The sequence below is a fragment of the Notamacropus eugenii genome, chromosome 2 (genome assembly GCF_028372415.1).
Source record: "Notamacropus eugenii isolate mMacEug1 chromosome 2, mMacEug1.pri_v2, whole genome shotgun sequence".
Classification (NCBI taxonomy): Eukaryota; Metazoa; Chordata; class Mammalia; order Diprotodontia; family Macropodidae; genus Notamacropus; species Notamacropus eugenii.
In genome coordinates this window covers 233,080,390-233,096,237 of record NC_092873.1, presented here as the reverse complement: position 1 = coordinate 233,096,237, position 15,848 = coordinate 233,080,390, and the positions used below count along the sequence as shown (strand labels likewise).

Sequence of the window (15,848 nt, the reverse complement as noted above, 5' to 3'; positions counted from 1 at the left end):
TTAGAACCAAGAAGTCATGAACAATGAGAAAGAAAATGGCAAGATGGAAACCCAAAAATGTAGAGAGGACAAAAAAACTGAGAGCATACCCAATAGATATGAGAATTGGAAAAAAGACCCATGAAAAGAGATTAGGGGCCTTTAATTGAGTGACAAACCTTTCCAGAAAACCAGATATAAACAAACCCTGCTTAAAATGCAAATACATTAAAAACTGTAATAATGGTGAACAATGCTATGTGACATGAAACGACTCTGCTTCCATGCTGCAAGGAGGAGACAAAATGATCAGTTTTTAGAAGTCCCACTGCAGACCACTGATGTAAGAAAGAGAGAACAGCTATAGCATGACCTGACAAAAGGGTGATAAGACAGCAACTATCTAATATAGAAGGAGGAAGAGATAGGAAGATGTAGTAATTAGTGTTTCCTGATATCAAGGCACTTATAGGTAAGGGTCACTTAAACAAAAGGATAGATAGATTAAGGAGAAAAGAAGAACTCCTGACCCAATATGGTTCCTATATAGGTTGATCAGGAGAAATAGGGGGAAAAAGATTATATCAGTCAAAATAGAATCAAGAGATTAAGGCCTGGTCTCCAGGCATGGAGTGGGATGAATAAGAAAGAAGATTCAGATAAATCTGCTTCAAATAAAACAAGCTCTGGGTAACCAGTCATTAAGAATGTAAAATAAAAGTCAGGACCCAGGAATTTGGGTCTAACAGAGGAAAAGGATTATGGATGCTACCAATATATGGGGAAAGAAACTGGGATAAGATTGCTTTGTACAAGATTCAGATATATAGTATTGCTTTATTTATAAAAGATATGGATAATATAATAGGATGTCAAAGAATAAAAATAATTATAACATCAGATGTTAATGGGCTGATTTTTATCATGAAATAGAGGGGCTGTAGTAGACATAAAGCAATAAAACCCCCAAATGAGAACTGAATAAAAAATATCAAGCATATATAATTAAATGAGACTAGAATAAAAAGTATTGTGATTCTTGGGAGCCCCTAAAACAGAAACTGCAATTATGATTTTGGATAAGGTACCTACAGAACACATACGCTCTCTAGAAACATGCATTGGTGAAGCTGCACAATATATAATGAAACAATATAAATATTCTGTGTGTGCGTGTGTGTGTGTGTGTATGTGTGTGTGTGTGTGCTGAATGACGTAACATCTAAGTACTAAAAGGAAAAAACGGACAGCCAAAAAGATTTTTACAGTTAAGGTAATAATTTCTGGTGATCTGTAAAATTGCTCATTTAAACAGTGACATGTTTAAGAGAATGATAAATGAGCAAATTATGACTGAACAGATTATTGAAAGAAATAGATTTGAAGAAATTACTGAATAGAAATCTAAGCATATAGTTTATACAACACTGTTACATAAATTGATCATATAAATTGGCCTTTATAAAGAACCTGTAAATATGGAAAGGTGAACTCTGTAGAATATAATAAGTGTCAGGAAGATACAAACAAAAAATACAGACTAAAATAAATACATAAATATGTACGTATGTATTAACTGATCGGCTCTACTGATTTTTTTTTTATTCTAAAAATACTATTTATTGTATGGAATGGCTCCCTAGGCATAGTTAAGGGGAGGGACATTTAAGATAACTATGGTTATAGAAGAAATAGAAAATATCAATAAAAACTATTTAAAAATAAATTAAAGTCAGAGAGGGGGACTGAACAGAGACTAACAGGTGTTAAGGAACAAAAAGCAAAGGGCTATTTGTACACTGTTGTTCCTTTGCAGGGAGAAGTTCTTCAGTCCATCTTGATGAACTTAGAGGGGTAGTCATTGGCTAGTCACAGTATCTGCCATGCTCCCCAGTGACCTTTGAAAAAATGAGATACTCTCCAAGGTCAGATACAGCTCTGAGGGATGTGAGCTTTACCAGGGATATCGGTATAAGAAGAGAAAGGGCAGGACACTGGAGCTTCTGAGAGTCAGAGGTATGTGTTGCCTTACACTCCCTAAGCATATGCTTCTCTACTACTGTATTTTCGGTGTGCCCACACAGTTGCGAGAGATTGCATTCTCAGTAAATACCATGGCTCTGAGCAAATTGTGTCCTCTGGCTGAAACGAAAGTGAAGCACACTGATGGGGCTACAGTGAACTATAGCTCTAAGACAGCTTACCAAAAGGATCACAAGAACACAGGGCCATTGCCCTCTTGAGATTCCAACCTGACAGCATGAGTGGAGGGTGTAATTAACAAGGGGAACTGCACTATCCAACGTTCTCAAAAAGAGAGATGCCAAACACTTCCTATGAGACAAATACGATTCTGACGCTTAGATATTATGAAGCTGCTACAGCAATATAGATCATGTTAAAAGAGGAAGAATGTCCTTCAAGGATGTAATCATGGATTAGTTTCTTATTTGCACTAATTTTTGTTTCCCTGCAGAGAGAGAAGAAAGTAAAGGAGATAAAATCTTCACAAACAATTTGAGAGAATTTGTATATTTGGCATGTTTTTCAACAAAATGCCTCAAAAGCATAACTCATATAAAATGCAGCATTTTTTAAGACAAAAAGATAAAAGCATAACACTTCATTGATTATATATAATGAGAGAGGAAAGGATTTTGATAGCTTATATGGATTTGTAGTTGCTTCTGACTGACTTTTTAGAGAAGAAATGAATCACTCTAAAGTATGAAATAAAAATTTCATCTCTCAGTTTAAATCTCTTCTTTCTTCACTGGGTGGTCCTTTCTTCCCCCTTTCATTAAGGTAGACAACAATCCTGATTTTATAAAAAGGATCTGCTTTGTAAGAATCAACAAATAATAATTGGTGAAAATATCTTCAGGATCACCTATGCCACTAATACTTTGCTGTTTAGAAATAACTATGGAAAGAGAGTAAATCACTTGAGGAAATTACTCCCAAGCTCAAAACACTAGTAAAAACAAACCTTTAGAACACAGCTTGCTCTAGAGAAGTTAAAATAGTCACCACTGAAAATTTCATTGCTTCTCATATGTATACATGCATTCTGCATGGGAGTTAAACCTTCAATCATATTAATATTTTCTTATACTTTGTCTATCCTGTTATGTACTTCTCCAGAGAAAGATAATTTCAGCTAACTGTTTTGCAAAATTAAATATTAGTAGTACTTATATTAAAAAAATACTTGAACATTTAGGTCATCTTTGGAAATACATAACCACTATAATAGACTTGTCAGAGGAGATATTTTCAATTTAAGTTTGCAGGGAACAAAGTTCACTTAAAATAATTATAAACCACCATATTATAGAATCATAGAATTTTATAGGTGTCTGATTTTTTAATCCATTTAAAGGTGAACAGGTGGAGTGGAATGTCATGTCTATGCCATGAACTATCAGGAAGGGAGAAATGAGTTTCAATATGTTACTAATCAAGTTCTTCAGGATCACTGTCAAATCTTACATTGCATAAATCATGTAAATGTCTGAATTTTTACAGAATCTTAAAATCAGAATGGAAACCTAGTCCAACTGGAGGAGTAAGGATCTATCTAGATTTTGCTTGTCAAATGAAGAGAAACCCACTACCACTCCTCCCAAGCCAGTCCTATCACTATCGGTTAGCTTCATCTCAGGAGTTGTTAGGAAGTTACTCTTTTTTTTTTTTTTTATGGCAGAAAATTTTTTATTTTGTTAAACTGAGATGTTCATAGTTTAAAATTTTCAGTGTCTTCTTATTTCTTTTTTTTTTATTTTGTAATGTTTAACAATCACTGCCATACAATTGCGATTTTATCCCTCCCCACCTACTCCCCACTACCCCCCTCCCTCCCCACGACTGCATACAATTCTGTATAGATTCTACATATACTTTCCTATTGAGTATATTTTCACTATAGTCATGCTATGTAGTCAGACTAAGATATATGAAAGAAATCGTATAACAAATCAGAACATGATACACAAACACATACACATACACAAACATGATCTGCTACAATATGTGAGTGACTTCCATATTTCTCTCTCTGAGTGTGGCAGGCATTTTGCCTTGAGATAGGAAGTTACTCTTTATGTAAAGATTACAATTTACTTTTTGCAACTTCCAACCATTGTACCTACTTCTGCCCCCTGGGACCAATCAGAACAAATGTGATAGCCCTTCAAATACTTGAAGACTCTGTCCCTGGACTCTTTTCTTCTTCAGGTTAAATGTTCCCACTTCCTTTTCAAGCCATCCTCATATGGGATTGACCTTAGCATCCTCATTTTCTTTTTCTGGATGCTGCCCAGCCTGTGAATGACCTTCTTAAAATGTGGTATCACAGCTGAACCCACTACTGTAGGTGTGGTCTCAAGAATGACTGCCATTTACTTCTTGAGGAGTCTGATTATTAATTCTGGAATTGTTTCATTTTGCTAACTTGGAAAAATACTCCTAAAATGAAACTGTAAATTAATCAAGTAACTGAGATTTTTCTGATAGGAGGAAACTCCCTCAACCAATACAGAGTAGCACCTTCTCTGTAACTTAGAGCGCTAGAATTGCTTAGAACATTAAGAGGTTCGATAACTTGGTCAAGGTCACAAAGCAGTAGGTTTTGGAAGGAGACCTGCTCTCTATCCACTGCACTTATACTAATGCCTTGTGTAACATAATTAAAATTATATTTACATAAAATCATAATTACAATTATTTTTTTAAAAAACCTCCCCAGATTTGACCCTAACCTCTTTTCCTATAATTTTTAAAAACAAATCTGAAGTTGATTTAAAAGCACAACTATGAAGAATATAAACATGCATCTTTACTAGACAGGTTTAGCAATTAGAAAACATTAAAGACAATACTGAAATGAAATTTAGGCCTGTGACAGGAAAGAAGCATTTTCTTAACTACAAATGAAGGTTTGTTGGATAACATAGCCAGACTGGAATCTAGGTTGGCAGTCTAATCTAACTCAGCACTCATTCATTCAGGACTTATTACCACCACACTGAAAAACCCTATACTGGTGTTCATTTTCTTAGATGGATGTTAAATCAGTTTATTGAACTGTTGGGTAAAAGATGGATGAACCTTAGATATATTTTATTTAAAAGAAAAATCGGGCTAGAGGGGACTAACTCACGGTGAATTCTGCACCCAGAGGCCACGGAATATTGGAGCGAGGGAGATTTCTGCTCCGGAGGGACCTGCAAACCTCTTGCGGGGGGTCCCTTGCGCTGCGGACTGGCGCCAGGACTGGGAGCAGAGGGCAGCCCTGCAGCGGCCGCGACACCGTGAGGAAAAGATCCGAGCGGGCTACGGGGACGGGATCTCCAGCGGCCACGCGGGTCCCTCCACCCACAGAGGGACCTGCAAACCTCTTGCAAAAGGTCCGTCGCGCTGCAGACGCGGAGCCCAGCCCAGACCTGCGGCGGCCGCGGCTCCGAGAGGTACAGATCCGAGCAGGCTTCAGGGACGGGATCTCCAGCGGCGGCACAAGCCCCTCTACCCACAGGTGACGGGGGTCGGTGAGAGAGTCTCTCTGGCGGGTCGAGAGGGGAGTGGGGTGCCCCCATGGCTCGGCCCCCCCCCCCCCCGGAGATAGAAGCTGAGAGGCGGCTGCAGACAGGGGCTCCCCAAGCGGGCGGGAGCCTGGATCCATTGTGGAAGGTCTGTACATAAACCCCCTGAGGGAAATGAGCCTGAGAGGCGGCCCTGCCCCGACCTGACCACCTGAACTTAATTCTCACACTGAATAGCAGCCCTGCCCCCGCCAAAAGCCCTAAGGCTGGAAGCAGCATTTGAATCCCAGTCCCCAAACGCTGGCTGGGAGCACCAGGAGGCGAGGTGGGTGTGAGGAGAATATTCAGAGGTCAAGTCACTGGCTGGGGAGAATGCCCAGAAAAGGGAAAAGAAATAAAACTATTGATGGCTACTTTCTTGGAGAACAGACATTTCCTCCCTTCCTTTCTGATGAGGAAGAACAATGCTTACCATCAGACAAAGACACAGAAATCAAGGATTCTGTGTCCCAGCCCACCCAATGGGCTCAGGCCATAGAAGAGCTCAAAAAGAATTTTGAAAATCAAGTTAGAGAGGTGGAGGAAAAACTGGGAAGAGAAATGAGAGGGATGAAAGAGAAGCATGAAAAGCAGATCAGCTCCCTGCTAAAGGAGAACCAAAAAAATGTTGAAGAAATTAACACCTTGAAAACTAGCCTAACTCAATTGGCAAAAGAGGTTCAAAAAACCAATGAGGAGAAGAATGCTTTCAAAAGCAGAATTAGCCAAATGGAAAAGGAGATTAAAAAGCTCACTGAAGAAAATAGTTCTTTCAAAACTAGAATGGCACAGATGGACACTAAGGACTTTATGAGAAAGACAGATATCACAGAACATAGCGAGAAGATTGGAAAAATGGAAGATAATGTGAAATATCTTATTGGAAAAACAACTGACTTGGAAAATAGAATCAGGAGAGACAATGTAAAAATTCTGGGACTACCTGAAAACCATGACCAAAAGAAGAGCCTAGACATCATCTTCCATGAAATTATCAAGGGAAACTGCCCTGAGATTCTAGAACCAGAGGGCAAAATAAATATTCAAGGAATCTGCAGAACACCGCATGAAAGAGATCCAAAAAGAGAAACTCCTAGGAGCATTGTGGCCAAATTCCAGAATTCCCAGGTGAAAGAGAAAATATTGCAAGCAGCTAGAAAGAAACAATTCAAGTATTGTGGAAATACAATCAGGATAACACAAGATCTAGCACCCTCTACATTAAGGGATCAAAGGGAATGGAATAGGATATTCCAGAAGTCAAAGGAACTAGGACTAAAACCAAGAATCACCTACCCAGCAAAACTGAGTATAATACTTCAGGAGAAAAAATGGTCTTTCAATGAAATGGAGGATTTTCAGGTTTTCTTGATGAAAAGACCAGAGCTGAAGAGAAAATTTGACTTTCAAACACAAGAATGAAGAGAACCATGAAAAGGTGAACAGCAAAGAGAAGTCATAAGGGACTTACTAAAGTTGAACTGTTTACATTCCTACATGGAAAGACAGTATTTGTAACTCTTGAAACATTTCAGTATCTGGGTACTGGGTGGGAGTACACACACACACATGCACACACGCACACATACATAGAGACAGAGTGCACAGAGTGAATTGAAGAGGATGGGATCATATCTCAAAAAAAAAAATGAAATCAAGCAGTGAGAGAGAAATATTGGGAGGTGAAAGGGAGAAATTGAATGGGGCAAATTATCTCTCATAAAAGAGGCAAGCAAAAGACTTATTAGTGGAGGGATAAAGAGGGGAGGCGAGAGAAAATCATAAGGTCTACTCTCATCACATTCCACTAAAGGAAAGAACAAAATGCACACTCATTTTGATAGGAAAACCTATCTCACAATACAGGAGAGTGGGGGACAAGGGCACAAGCAGGGTGGGGGGGAGGATGGAGGGGAGGGCATGGGGAGGAGAATGCAATCCGAGGTCGACACTCATGGGGAGGGAAAGGATCATAAGAGAATAGAAGTAATGGGGGACAGGATAGGATGGAAGGAAATATAGTTAGTCCTATACAACACAACTAGTATGGAAATCATTTGCAAAACTACACAGATTTGGCCTATATTGAATTGCTTGTCCTCCAAAGGGAAGGGGTGGAGAGGGAGGGAGCTAAAGAAGTTGGAACTCAAAGTGTTAGGATCAACTGTAATGTTCTTACCACTAGGAAATAAGAAATACAGGTTAAGGGGTAAAGAAAGCTATCTGGCCCTACAGGACAAAAGAGAAGATGGAGACAAGGGCAGAGAGGGAGGATAGAAGAGAGAGCAGATTGGTCACAGGGGCAATTAGAATGCTTGGGTTTGGGGGGGGGAGGGGATAAAAGGGGAGAAAATTTGTAACCCAAAATTTTGTGAAAATAAATGTTAAAAGTTAAATAAAAAAAAAAATAGAGAAAAAAAAAAGAAAAAAATAAAAAGAAAAAAGAAAAATCGCAAAATTCAAAGTATTTCTAAGAATATAGTAAAAAAAGGAATAGTTTTTCAGTCACTGAAAAAATCAAACAAAACAAAAGTATAAAAATGGTTAAGTTTTTGCAAAATTCATTTAAAAATCTATATTAAATAAAAACTCAGGAATTTGATATGACCTATTTCTATGGGCAATAATATTTTGATCTAAAAAATGCCTTACCTGTTCTTTCAAAAGGAATAAAAGTTAGCTAATTCATAAATGAGAGGCCTGCTCCTTAATTTATGGACAAGTTTTCAAATTCAACCTATGGGTTTGAATTGAGGTGTCCTCAGTTTTCTATAGCAGTTCAAGTATAGCAGGTGACAGTGACTTCTAGCAGTACTACCCCCTGCTAGTCTCCACTGGGTAGCCTAACCACAAAACTTACAATGGCACACCTCACAAATGGAATCATGCCTGGAGGAGGGCATCACCTGCCATGTAAATGTGACAATAATGTAGCAGCTACAAAATCCAGTATGGGAAGTTTTCTTGGGCTTTGTGAGTTATCTTCAGAGCACCTTCTCTGAATGAGACAGATCATCTAAGGAGTTTGCATTGTATAGTGTGGGCTTCTCTTCTTTTGGGGTATGTATGTGTGTATAAACCAATCAGTTTTTATTAAGAAGCACCAAATATGTGCCAGGTATACTAGATGGGGAGGGGAGGGGAGAACAAAAAGAGGGGGGAAAGCAAAAGGGGCGGGAAAGTGAAAAGAGAGAGGGGGAAAGAAGAAAGAGAGATAGGAAAGAGGGAAAGAAAGGGGCAAAGAAAAACACAGATATGGACAGAGATACAGACTGCTTTTCTGTGTGTGCTTCTTTCCAGAGGAGATGAGTACTACTCCTCCTTCAACAGCTACTCAAGATGATGAAAAACTACACTATTATGATGTCTTTAAAAAGAATCTAAAACTAACTCTTTAAGCACACATTTAGCGTACAATTTTTACTATTTTAAGTTATATTTGCTAAAAGAAGAAAAGCATGTTTATAGATTTTAATTTATAAACTTTTTTCATGAGATTTTTATAATCCCTAGGTGAAATTTTAAGATATTATATGGACAATGTAGCCTAAATTCTCCCTCCAGGAATCTGAGAAAAAATAACTATATGTGAACTGCTAGAAAGGTAAAGAAAAAGGAAATGATTTTTTCGCTAGTAAACGTTACCTTCTTTTGTAGGCATTTAATAAATGTTAATTTAAAGAAATATCCTTTCCATTTTCCTTCCCAGAATTTTCATGATGGTTATTTTTTGGGAAAAATGTGTATTCTGCATGTATTTATGTTTTATGGGAAGTACAAAAGTTTCAGAGGAAGTTCAACTTTATATAGCCTGAAAGTGCACCTTGAATCCTGAATCAAAGAAGTTTATATATCTCTATGAATCATTTTTATTTACAATTAGAAATGGAGCTAAGAAACAGATGCTACCAGAAAATAAGATCTATTTGAATCCATCTTATTTCAGAGAAAACTGCTTATGGTTAAGAATCAAAAATAAAGATAATATCTAATGAAATCATATTTTTAAAACAAGTCAGGTTTGGGTTGCTATGTATGTGTGTATACACACGCAGGTGAATAAACATAGGTGTACAAACTTTGACTTACTTTTCCAAAGAGGAGGAAAGCAATCTGACTTATCAAGCCTGAAGTAAGAGAGACTTAGACTGGATAATTCTAAAACAACTCATCTGATGGTTCCACGGAATCAAAACTTACGGGTACGCAGTACTCCACCAGAGGGAAGGGAAATTTCTGACCCGTTTTGGTTCGACCCACAAAGAAGCAACTCTGGCAAATATCGTAGTTGAAGTGTCGTAGACTTCTGTATCTGGACATGAAAAGAAAAGTTAAACTCATTGGTGGACATACCTCTCATTTGTACCCTTTGATGGGCAACATATTTCAGCACATTATGATAATTTACCACAAGAAATGCCATTTCTCAAAATCACCATGACAAATACCAGAGGCAATTTCCAACAAGAGTAGGACCTTTGCACTGACCTACCTCGCTACTCATTAGAAAAAAGTGAACGCTGAATATTTCAAGAGCAATTAATGAAACCATTTTTTGGAAATAGTTGGATATAAAGGTTGAAAATAACTTAAGTTCAAGACAGTACACCAGTTTCCATATGTTCAAATATGACATTCAGGGAATGTCTGCATGTTATTAACATTTTGTAGGATTCTGAATATGAAGACAAAATGTCTGGGCAAAAATAAAGACAGATTTATAATTAACCATATTCTCAGAGCCTGTAAAAGTAGAAGTTATACCTTCAGTAAGAACAATTCTCACAGACCCAATGAAGGCTATTCTTAAAGGTAAACATATTTCAGGTCCTAGAATAGTAAAAATCCCCTAGATTTTGGGGAAAAGAGTTCTCACCAAACTACCTGGGTTGTTCAAATTCTGCCTCTGATAGTACTCTTTTGATCTTAGACAATTTGATTAATCCTCTAGGCCTAAATGAGCACATCTCAAAATAGAAGGGATTTCATGACATAGACTTCAAGGTCTACTGAAGCTCTAGATCTAGAGTTTTATTTATGATATGGATATTTAAATTAAATCAGCTATTTGGACTAGTCTTTTCTTATAATTGATCATAATTAGAAATTAAAATAACTGGAATGAATTCTGTGAAAAGTAGAAAAGTCTGAAAGGAGGCTTAATTCCCAAATATACTTGTAGAAAAAGAATGCTTTGAAATCTTTGGCATGTATATGACATTCAATGCTTACTCTTTCAATTGGACAAAGATGCCATAACTTAAATTATTATCGTTTGAAAAAGAAAGTTACTTCCTAAGGATCTTTCGTGAGTTTAGTTTGAACAAATATCATAGTTTTGGCCACATCTTCAGTACAATTCTGTTTTAATAAATAATAGAAACGACAAGATAAACATTAGAAAAATAGACACAAAGTTGAATGAGAGTAACACTGGATTCCAACAAGAATGAAAAAGCCTTGTCAAGAGAAAGTGATGTAAGGCCCATTACCTAGTATTTCAGAAAAGGATCAGAGAAAGTGATGTAAGGCCCATTACCTAGTATTTCAGAAAAGGATCAGAGAAAGTGATGTAAGGCCCATTACCTAGTATTTCAGAAAAGGATCAGAGAAAGTGATCCTTTTTTGGAACAGATACAGCTTGGTCACCTGAAAGGAAAACTTACATTTATTTGTATTTATTTTACATATCTCTATAAATATATGTGAGGTTTCTGATTACCAACCTGGGTGATTGAAGATGTGCGCATAAAATTTTGAGTGGTGCTATTAAAAATTCTGAGACTGCTATTTTTATATTTCCAAATTAAGTTTGCAAATGTTTACTGCTAGCTTCCTTGAATGACATAGAAAAACCTGAAGGAGCTTCTTAGAACAATCTCTCTGGGCAATGACATCTTTGATGAATGTTTATCTTGGAAGGGGCCTTGAGAAAAGGCCACGCTAGCAAGTAATATATAACAGGGTCAAATCAAGGACAGATGAAGATAAATTGGCTTTAGGCAAGGATATTGGGAGGTTGAAACAAGGTGATATAAAACACGTTTCAAACATTAAAGCTCTACGTAAATGCCAGTTGTAATAACAATAATAATAATAATAATTTTTTGCTTACAGTCATTAGGGCTGTAGCACAGTAACTATACCACTCTAGTTACAGTCATTTGGGCTGTGCAGTGGTAGAGTGCCAACCCTGTAGTCAGGAGGACCGTAGCTCCAGACACTTATTAGCTGTGTGACCCTGGGCAAGTTGCTTAACCTCTGTTTGCCTCAGTCTCCCCATCTTTAAAATGAGCTGGGGAAAGAAATGGCAAGCTGCTCTAGTATCTCTGCCAAGGGAAGCTCACATGGGGACATGAAGAGTCAGAGCCAACTGAAGAAAGGATGACACAGCAGGGGATCTCCACTCTGCCCCTCTACTGCACTACTGCTAAGCTCAAGGAATGCTTATGGAGCAGTACAGGGGCATACTGGCAAATGATTCATTATCTAGCTCTTGAGGGGAAATACGTATACATGCAAACTTTTAAGGTTAGGGTACATTATTAGTACTCTCTCAAAATTAAGACAGCCAACAAAACAATAAACCAGCTATGGTTTTAATCACCAATTTATAAGGAATAAATATTCCTACTGAAAACTTAACCACCAGCACTCCCTAGTTAAAGCTGGATCCAGGACACTCCCAGCTTTTGGGTCGGGATGAGGGGAGATCGGAAAACAAGGATTCCTGGCACACCATCTACATTTAATATGATCATGTGCACAAGACAAGAAATTAACAAGTAGGGTCATTCATTTCTTTAAAGGAAAATTTGTGAAAAGCTAAATATAATTTTGGCACTTCTCAGTTCGCATTTCTAAGTTACTTCTTGTTCACTGGGAATAGGCCTAAAAGGCTCAGTCTCAAAGACACAGAAGTACTTCAGCTTCACTCTATTCTGACAGCCTACCGAATCCCAGCAAGCGTTGTTGGTGCTGGAGTTTTGTTGGGGGTGTAAGCTCAGTTCCATGTGGACAGTCTCGGGCAGGTAAAAGTGAGGACTTCTAAACCTTAGAGTTCTCATGAGGCCCCCCAGGAAACAGCAGGGAATTGAGGAGTGAGATCTCGTGTATTTCCGCCTCTTCCCATGAGAACGTGATGGGAGAGAGCGTCCTCGCCCTCGAGACTGGCCCGGATCTGGGCACACCTATTGTAATCTAACAGGCACGGTATTCAGGTGCAAACTATGCGGCAGGAGAGCTTAAGTAGGGTCAGGAAAGCCCAAAGGTGCTCTTAGCGCTGAGGGGCCCTTACAGGACAGAAGGCCCCTCTTCCTTCTCTCCTCTCTTCTTTCTTCCCTCTCCCCTCTCTCCCCACTTCCACTTCTGCTTTCATTCTCTTACTGTAAGATCTTTGCCTCCTTGGGAGATTCCTCGCTCCCCAGGAAGAGTTCCCCCTGCACATGTAACCAAGACCCTGAATAAAGCCTAACCCTTGTTCGACTCTGGAAAGTCTCTTCTCTCATACGTTTATCCGGTTTGGCCAGCCGAAGACCTGCGATAGGTAAGGTAAGACTCGGGTAGCCCTCAAGCCTCTAGGCCTGGCAGAGTTTGGCTGGGAATCATGCACGGATGCTTTTGTAACCTGTGGAAAGGTCATGGAATGCAAACTGATATCACAATGTTACAATTCTGCAGAAATACCAAGAACTTGTAAGTCTGAGAACGACTGAGGAATGAGTGCCAAAGGGAGATTAGAAGGGTAAGTGACATCACAATAAGGAAGGGGCACACCATGTATAAAACCCAAAATCTGACCATAAAGCTTCCCTTACCTGAAGCCAACCATAGGATATGCTTTACATAGGTTGCATTTTGCCTGATGTTTGGCAGTCTCTGCGGATGCTACTCGGTGGAAAACTGACAGCCATGCCATGGACTGTGGATCCAACCGCATCCATTCCTGAAAATCGGTTACACTTATCTCTGGTTTATTGTTAGTCTGTTCAAAAAAAAAAAAAATTAAATAATTTGAATGGAAGCAGAGATGAACACTTAACATCTATATAAAAATTCATCACAATTTCCTAGGCCTTTCTTGGAATTTTGCAGATCTTGAGGCTGACATCAAAGGGAAGCTTAGTGATCCTGGACCAAAAAAACACTTAATTTTTCTTGATCTCAATTTCCTGATGGGTGAGATAAGAGGCTGGGTTTCATGATCACTAAGGTTTTTTCTTCTGTTACACATTTCTATAACAGTAAGAACAGAAACAGTTGTACAGAATAAGAAGAAAATATATATCATTTAGGATTAATTTTTTACACTTTTCAAAAGTACTGTAAAATTATTGCTAATGCATCAGTCCAACCATGTTACCCTAATATTCAAAAAACTACAGTGGCTTTCTATCATGTCCAGCATCAAATAAAAAATTCTGCTTGGCGTTCAAAGCTCTTCTGGGCTCCCTAACCTCTACCCCAACTCCCACAATCTCATATACTCTTTGACAGAGTGATATTGGCATCCTTGCTATTCCAAGAATAACACTCTCTCTATCCAGTAAGGTCACTTTCTCTGATTGCCCCCTTCCTCTTCAACGCCCATCCTTGGAATGCTCTAATTTCTGATCTTTGCTTTGTAGACTCCATGACATTCTTAGTTTAAATCTCACCTTATACAGGAAGCCTTTCCTAATAGTCTTAATTATACTGCTATCCCTCTTTAAATTATTTCATTATTAAATTAAATTATCATCCTGTATTTACTTTATTTGTACAAATGTATCTGCCCGTTATTTCCACCTCTACCACCACCACCAAGGTCAAGAGATGTCTATTACCTTTCTCTGTATCCTCAGCACTTAGCACAATGCCTGATACATAACAAGAACTTAATAAACGATTATTAACTGACTGATTATTGCTTTTCATCATCTCTTGATCCGTACACAACCTGAGTGATCTTCTAAGATCATTAAATGTCTATTAAAAAGACCAAAATATCCACCATCATCAACAAATTTTGGAGGTCAATATTTCAGTTAGATTTGGTTATCTTTTTGTCAAATGAAATTTGAAATTCATATGTTTCCTAAAGGAAAGCATTCTTGCTATTTCATCAAATGCTCCAAACCAGCATGAGGTCAGACTGGAGAATGCACAAAATTCTGCTTCTGTGAATTAATTTTATAAAAACTTCTAGAGGGCAAAATAACAAATTCTATAAAATCTGTCCCTAATATGAAAGAACTTCCAAATGTACAAGATTAAATTTTGATTAATTTATTCTCTTGTAGCTGAGAGCAATCCATGTTCCTGTGTGTGAAAATGAATTATACTTGCACAAACAATTTGTAAAGATGGACATTGCCAAGTATTGACAAATTTGCAATTTCTCCCTCTCCTAAAGGAAATTAATCCATTGCTGTAAAAAGAGGGAAAGTTTTTGAGCAAGGGTTGCCATTAAACTGTAACATGTTTTAGCTCTAAAAGAAAGTCTATGCAAAATTCTCCCCACTCTCACCCTCAGCTGAATAAGTCATACAGTTTTATATCCTTTGGTAAAATCTTAGCCTTACATATACTGTTTGGATACTAATATAGGTACAACAGTAACACTAACATTTTAGGATGATAATTGTCCATGAGAAGTACTATATATAATATAAAGGGCTCTCCTAATGTTTTCGCAGCATAAAGTTTCCCAATAGTATTCTTAAGTCACCACAGTACTGGATCTGAGTCCAAATCCTACTTGTGCCACTTACTAGCTGTGATTTCCTAGCTCTCTACATATTTGTTGTGAGACCTTGGGACATCTCACTTCTATGGACCTCAGTATCCTGAGGGGGTTGAAAGAGAGAACCTCTAGGGTCACTTGTGGCTCTACATCTATGATCCTCTTTCAGTTACTTAGAATGCTCTTTGAAGAAATATGCATCAAGATAAGAGTGATACTTTCAGAGTGATTCTACTTTTTATCTACAAAATTCTTTTGCTTTGGAAAGCTCAGAGCATGTTACATTCAAGTAGACCACTGTTACTCTTACAACATCCCTACAAGTTCAATATAATTGTCCACTAAAAAAGAGCATATTGTGTTGCAGTGAAGCCTTGAGACAGAACCTAGAATGAGGAACTGGATATGTTGGTTTCAGTTCTATGGGCAAGGCAGAAGCCAGAAAAGAAGGAGCTGAGAAGTAGGTGATGAGGAAATACAGATAATCAGAACAGACTAGTCTCTCCAGAAGTTGGGAGTGAAGAAATGAGGGGGCAGATAAGCAACAGAAATGTTTCAGTCTGAAG

The 15,848-nt window shown here is 38.0% G+C and overlaps 1 protein-coding gene across 20 annotated transcripts in view; it reads right to left on the bottom strand.

Moving 5' to 3' along the window:
- The window catches only part of LOC140526901 (utrophin-like), a 558,532-nt gene that overhangs the window by 50,210 nt on the left and 492,474 nt on the right, over positions 1–15,848 (bottom strand). For all 20 annotated transcript variants that reach the window (XR_011974583.1, XM_072643530.1, XM_072643537.1 and 17 more), the window contains 2 exons: positions 13,376–13,542; positions 9,759–9,870 (listed from right to left, as the gene is read on the bottom strand). Coding sequence is in view for 19 of the 20 variants with exons in the window: in XM_072643530.1 (XP_072499631.1) it covers positions 9,759–9,870; positions 13,376–13,542 (279 nt within the window). In the remaining variant the exon portion in view is untranslated. The remainder of the gene's footprint in view (positions 1–9,758; positions 9,871–13,375; positions 13,543–15,848) is intronic.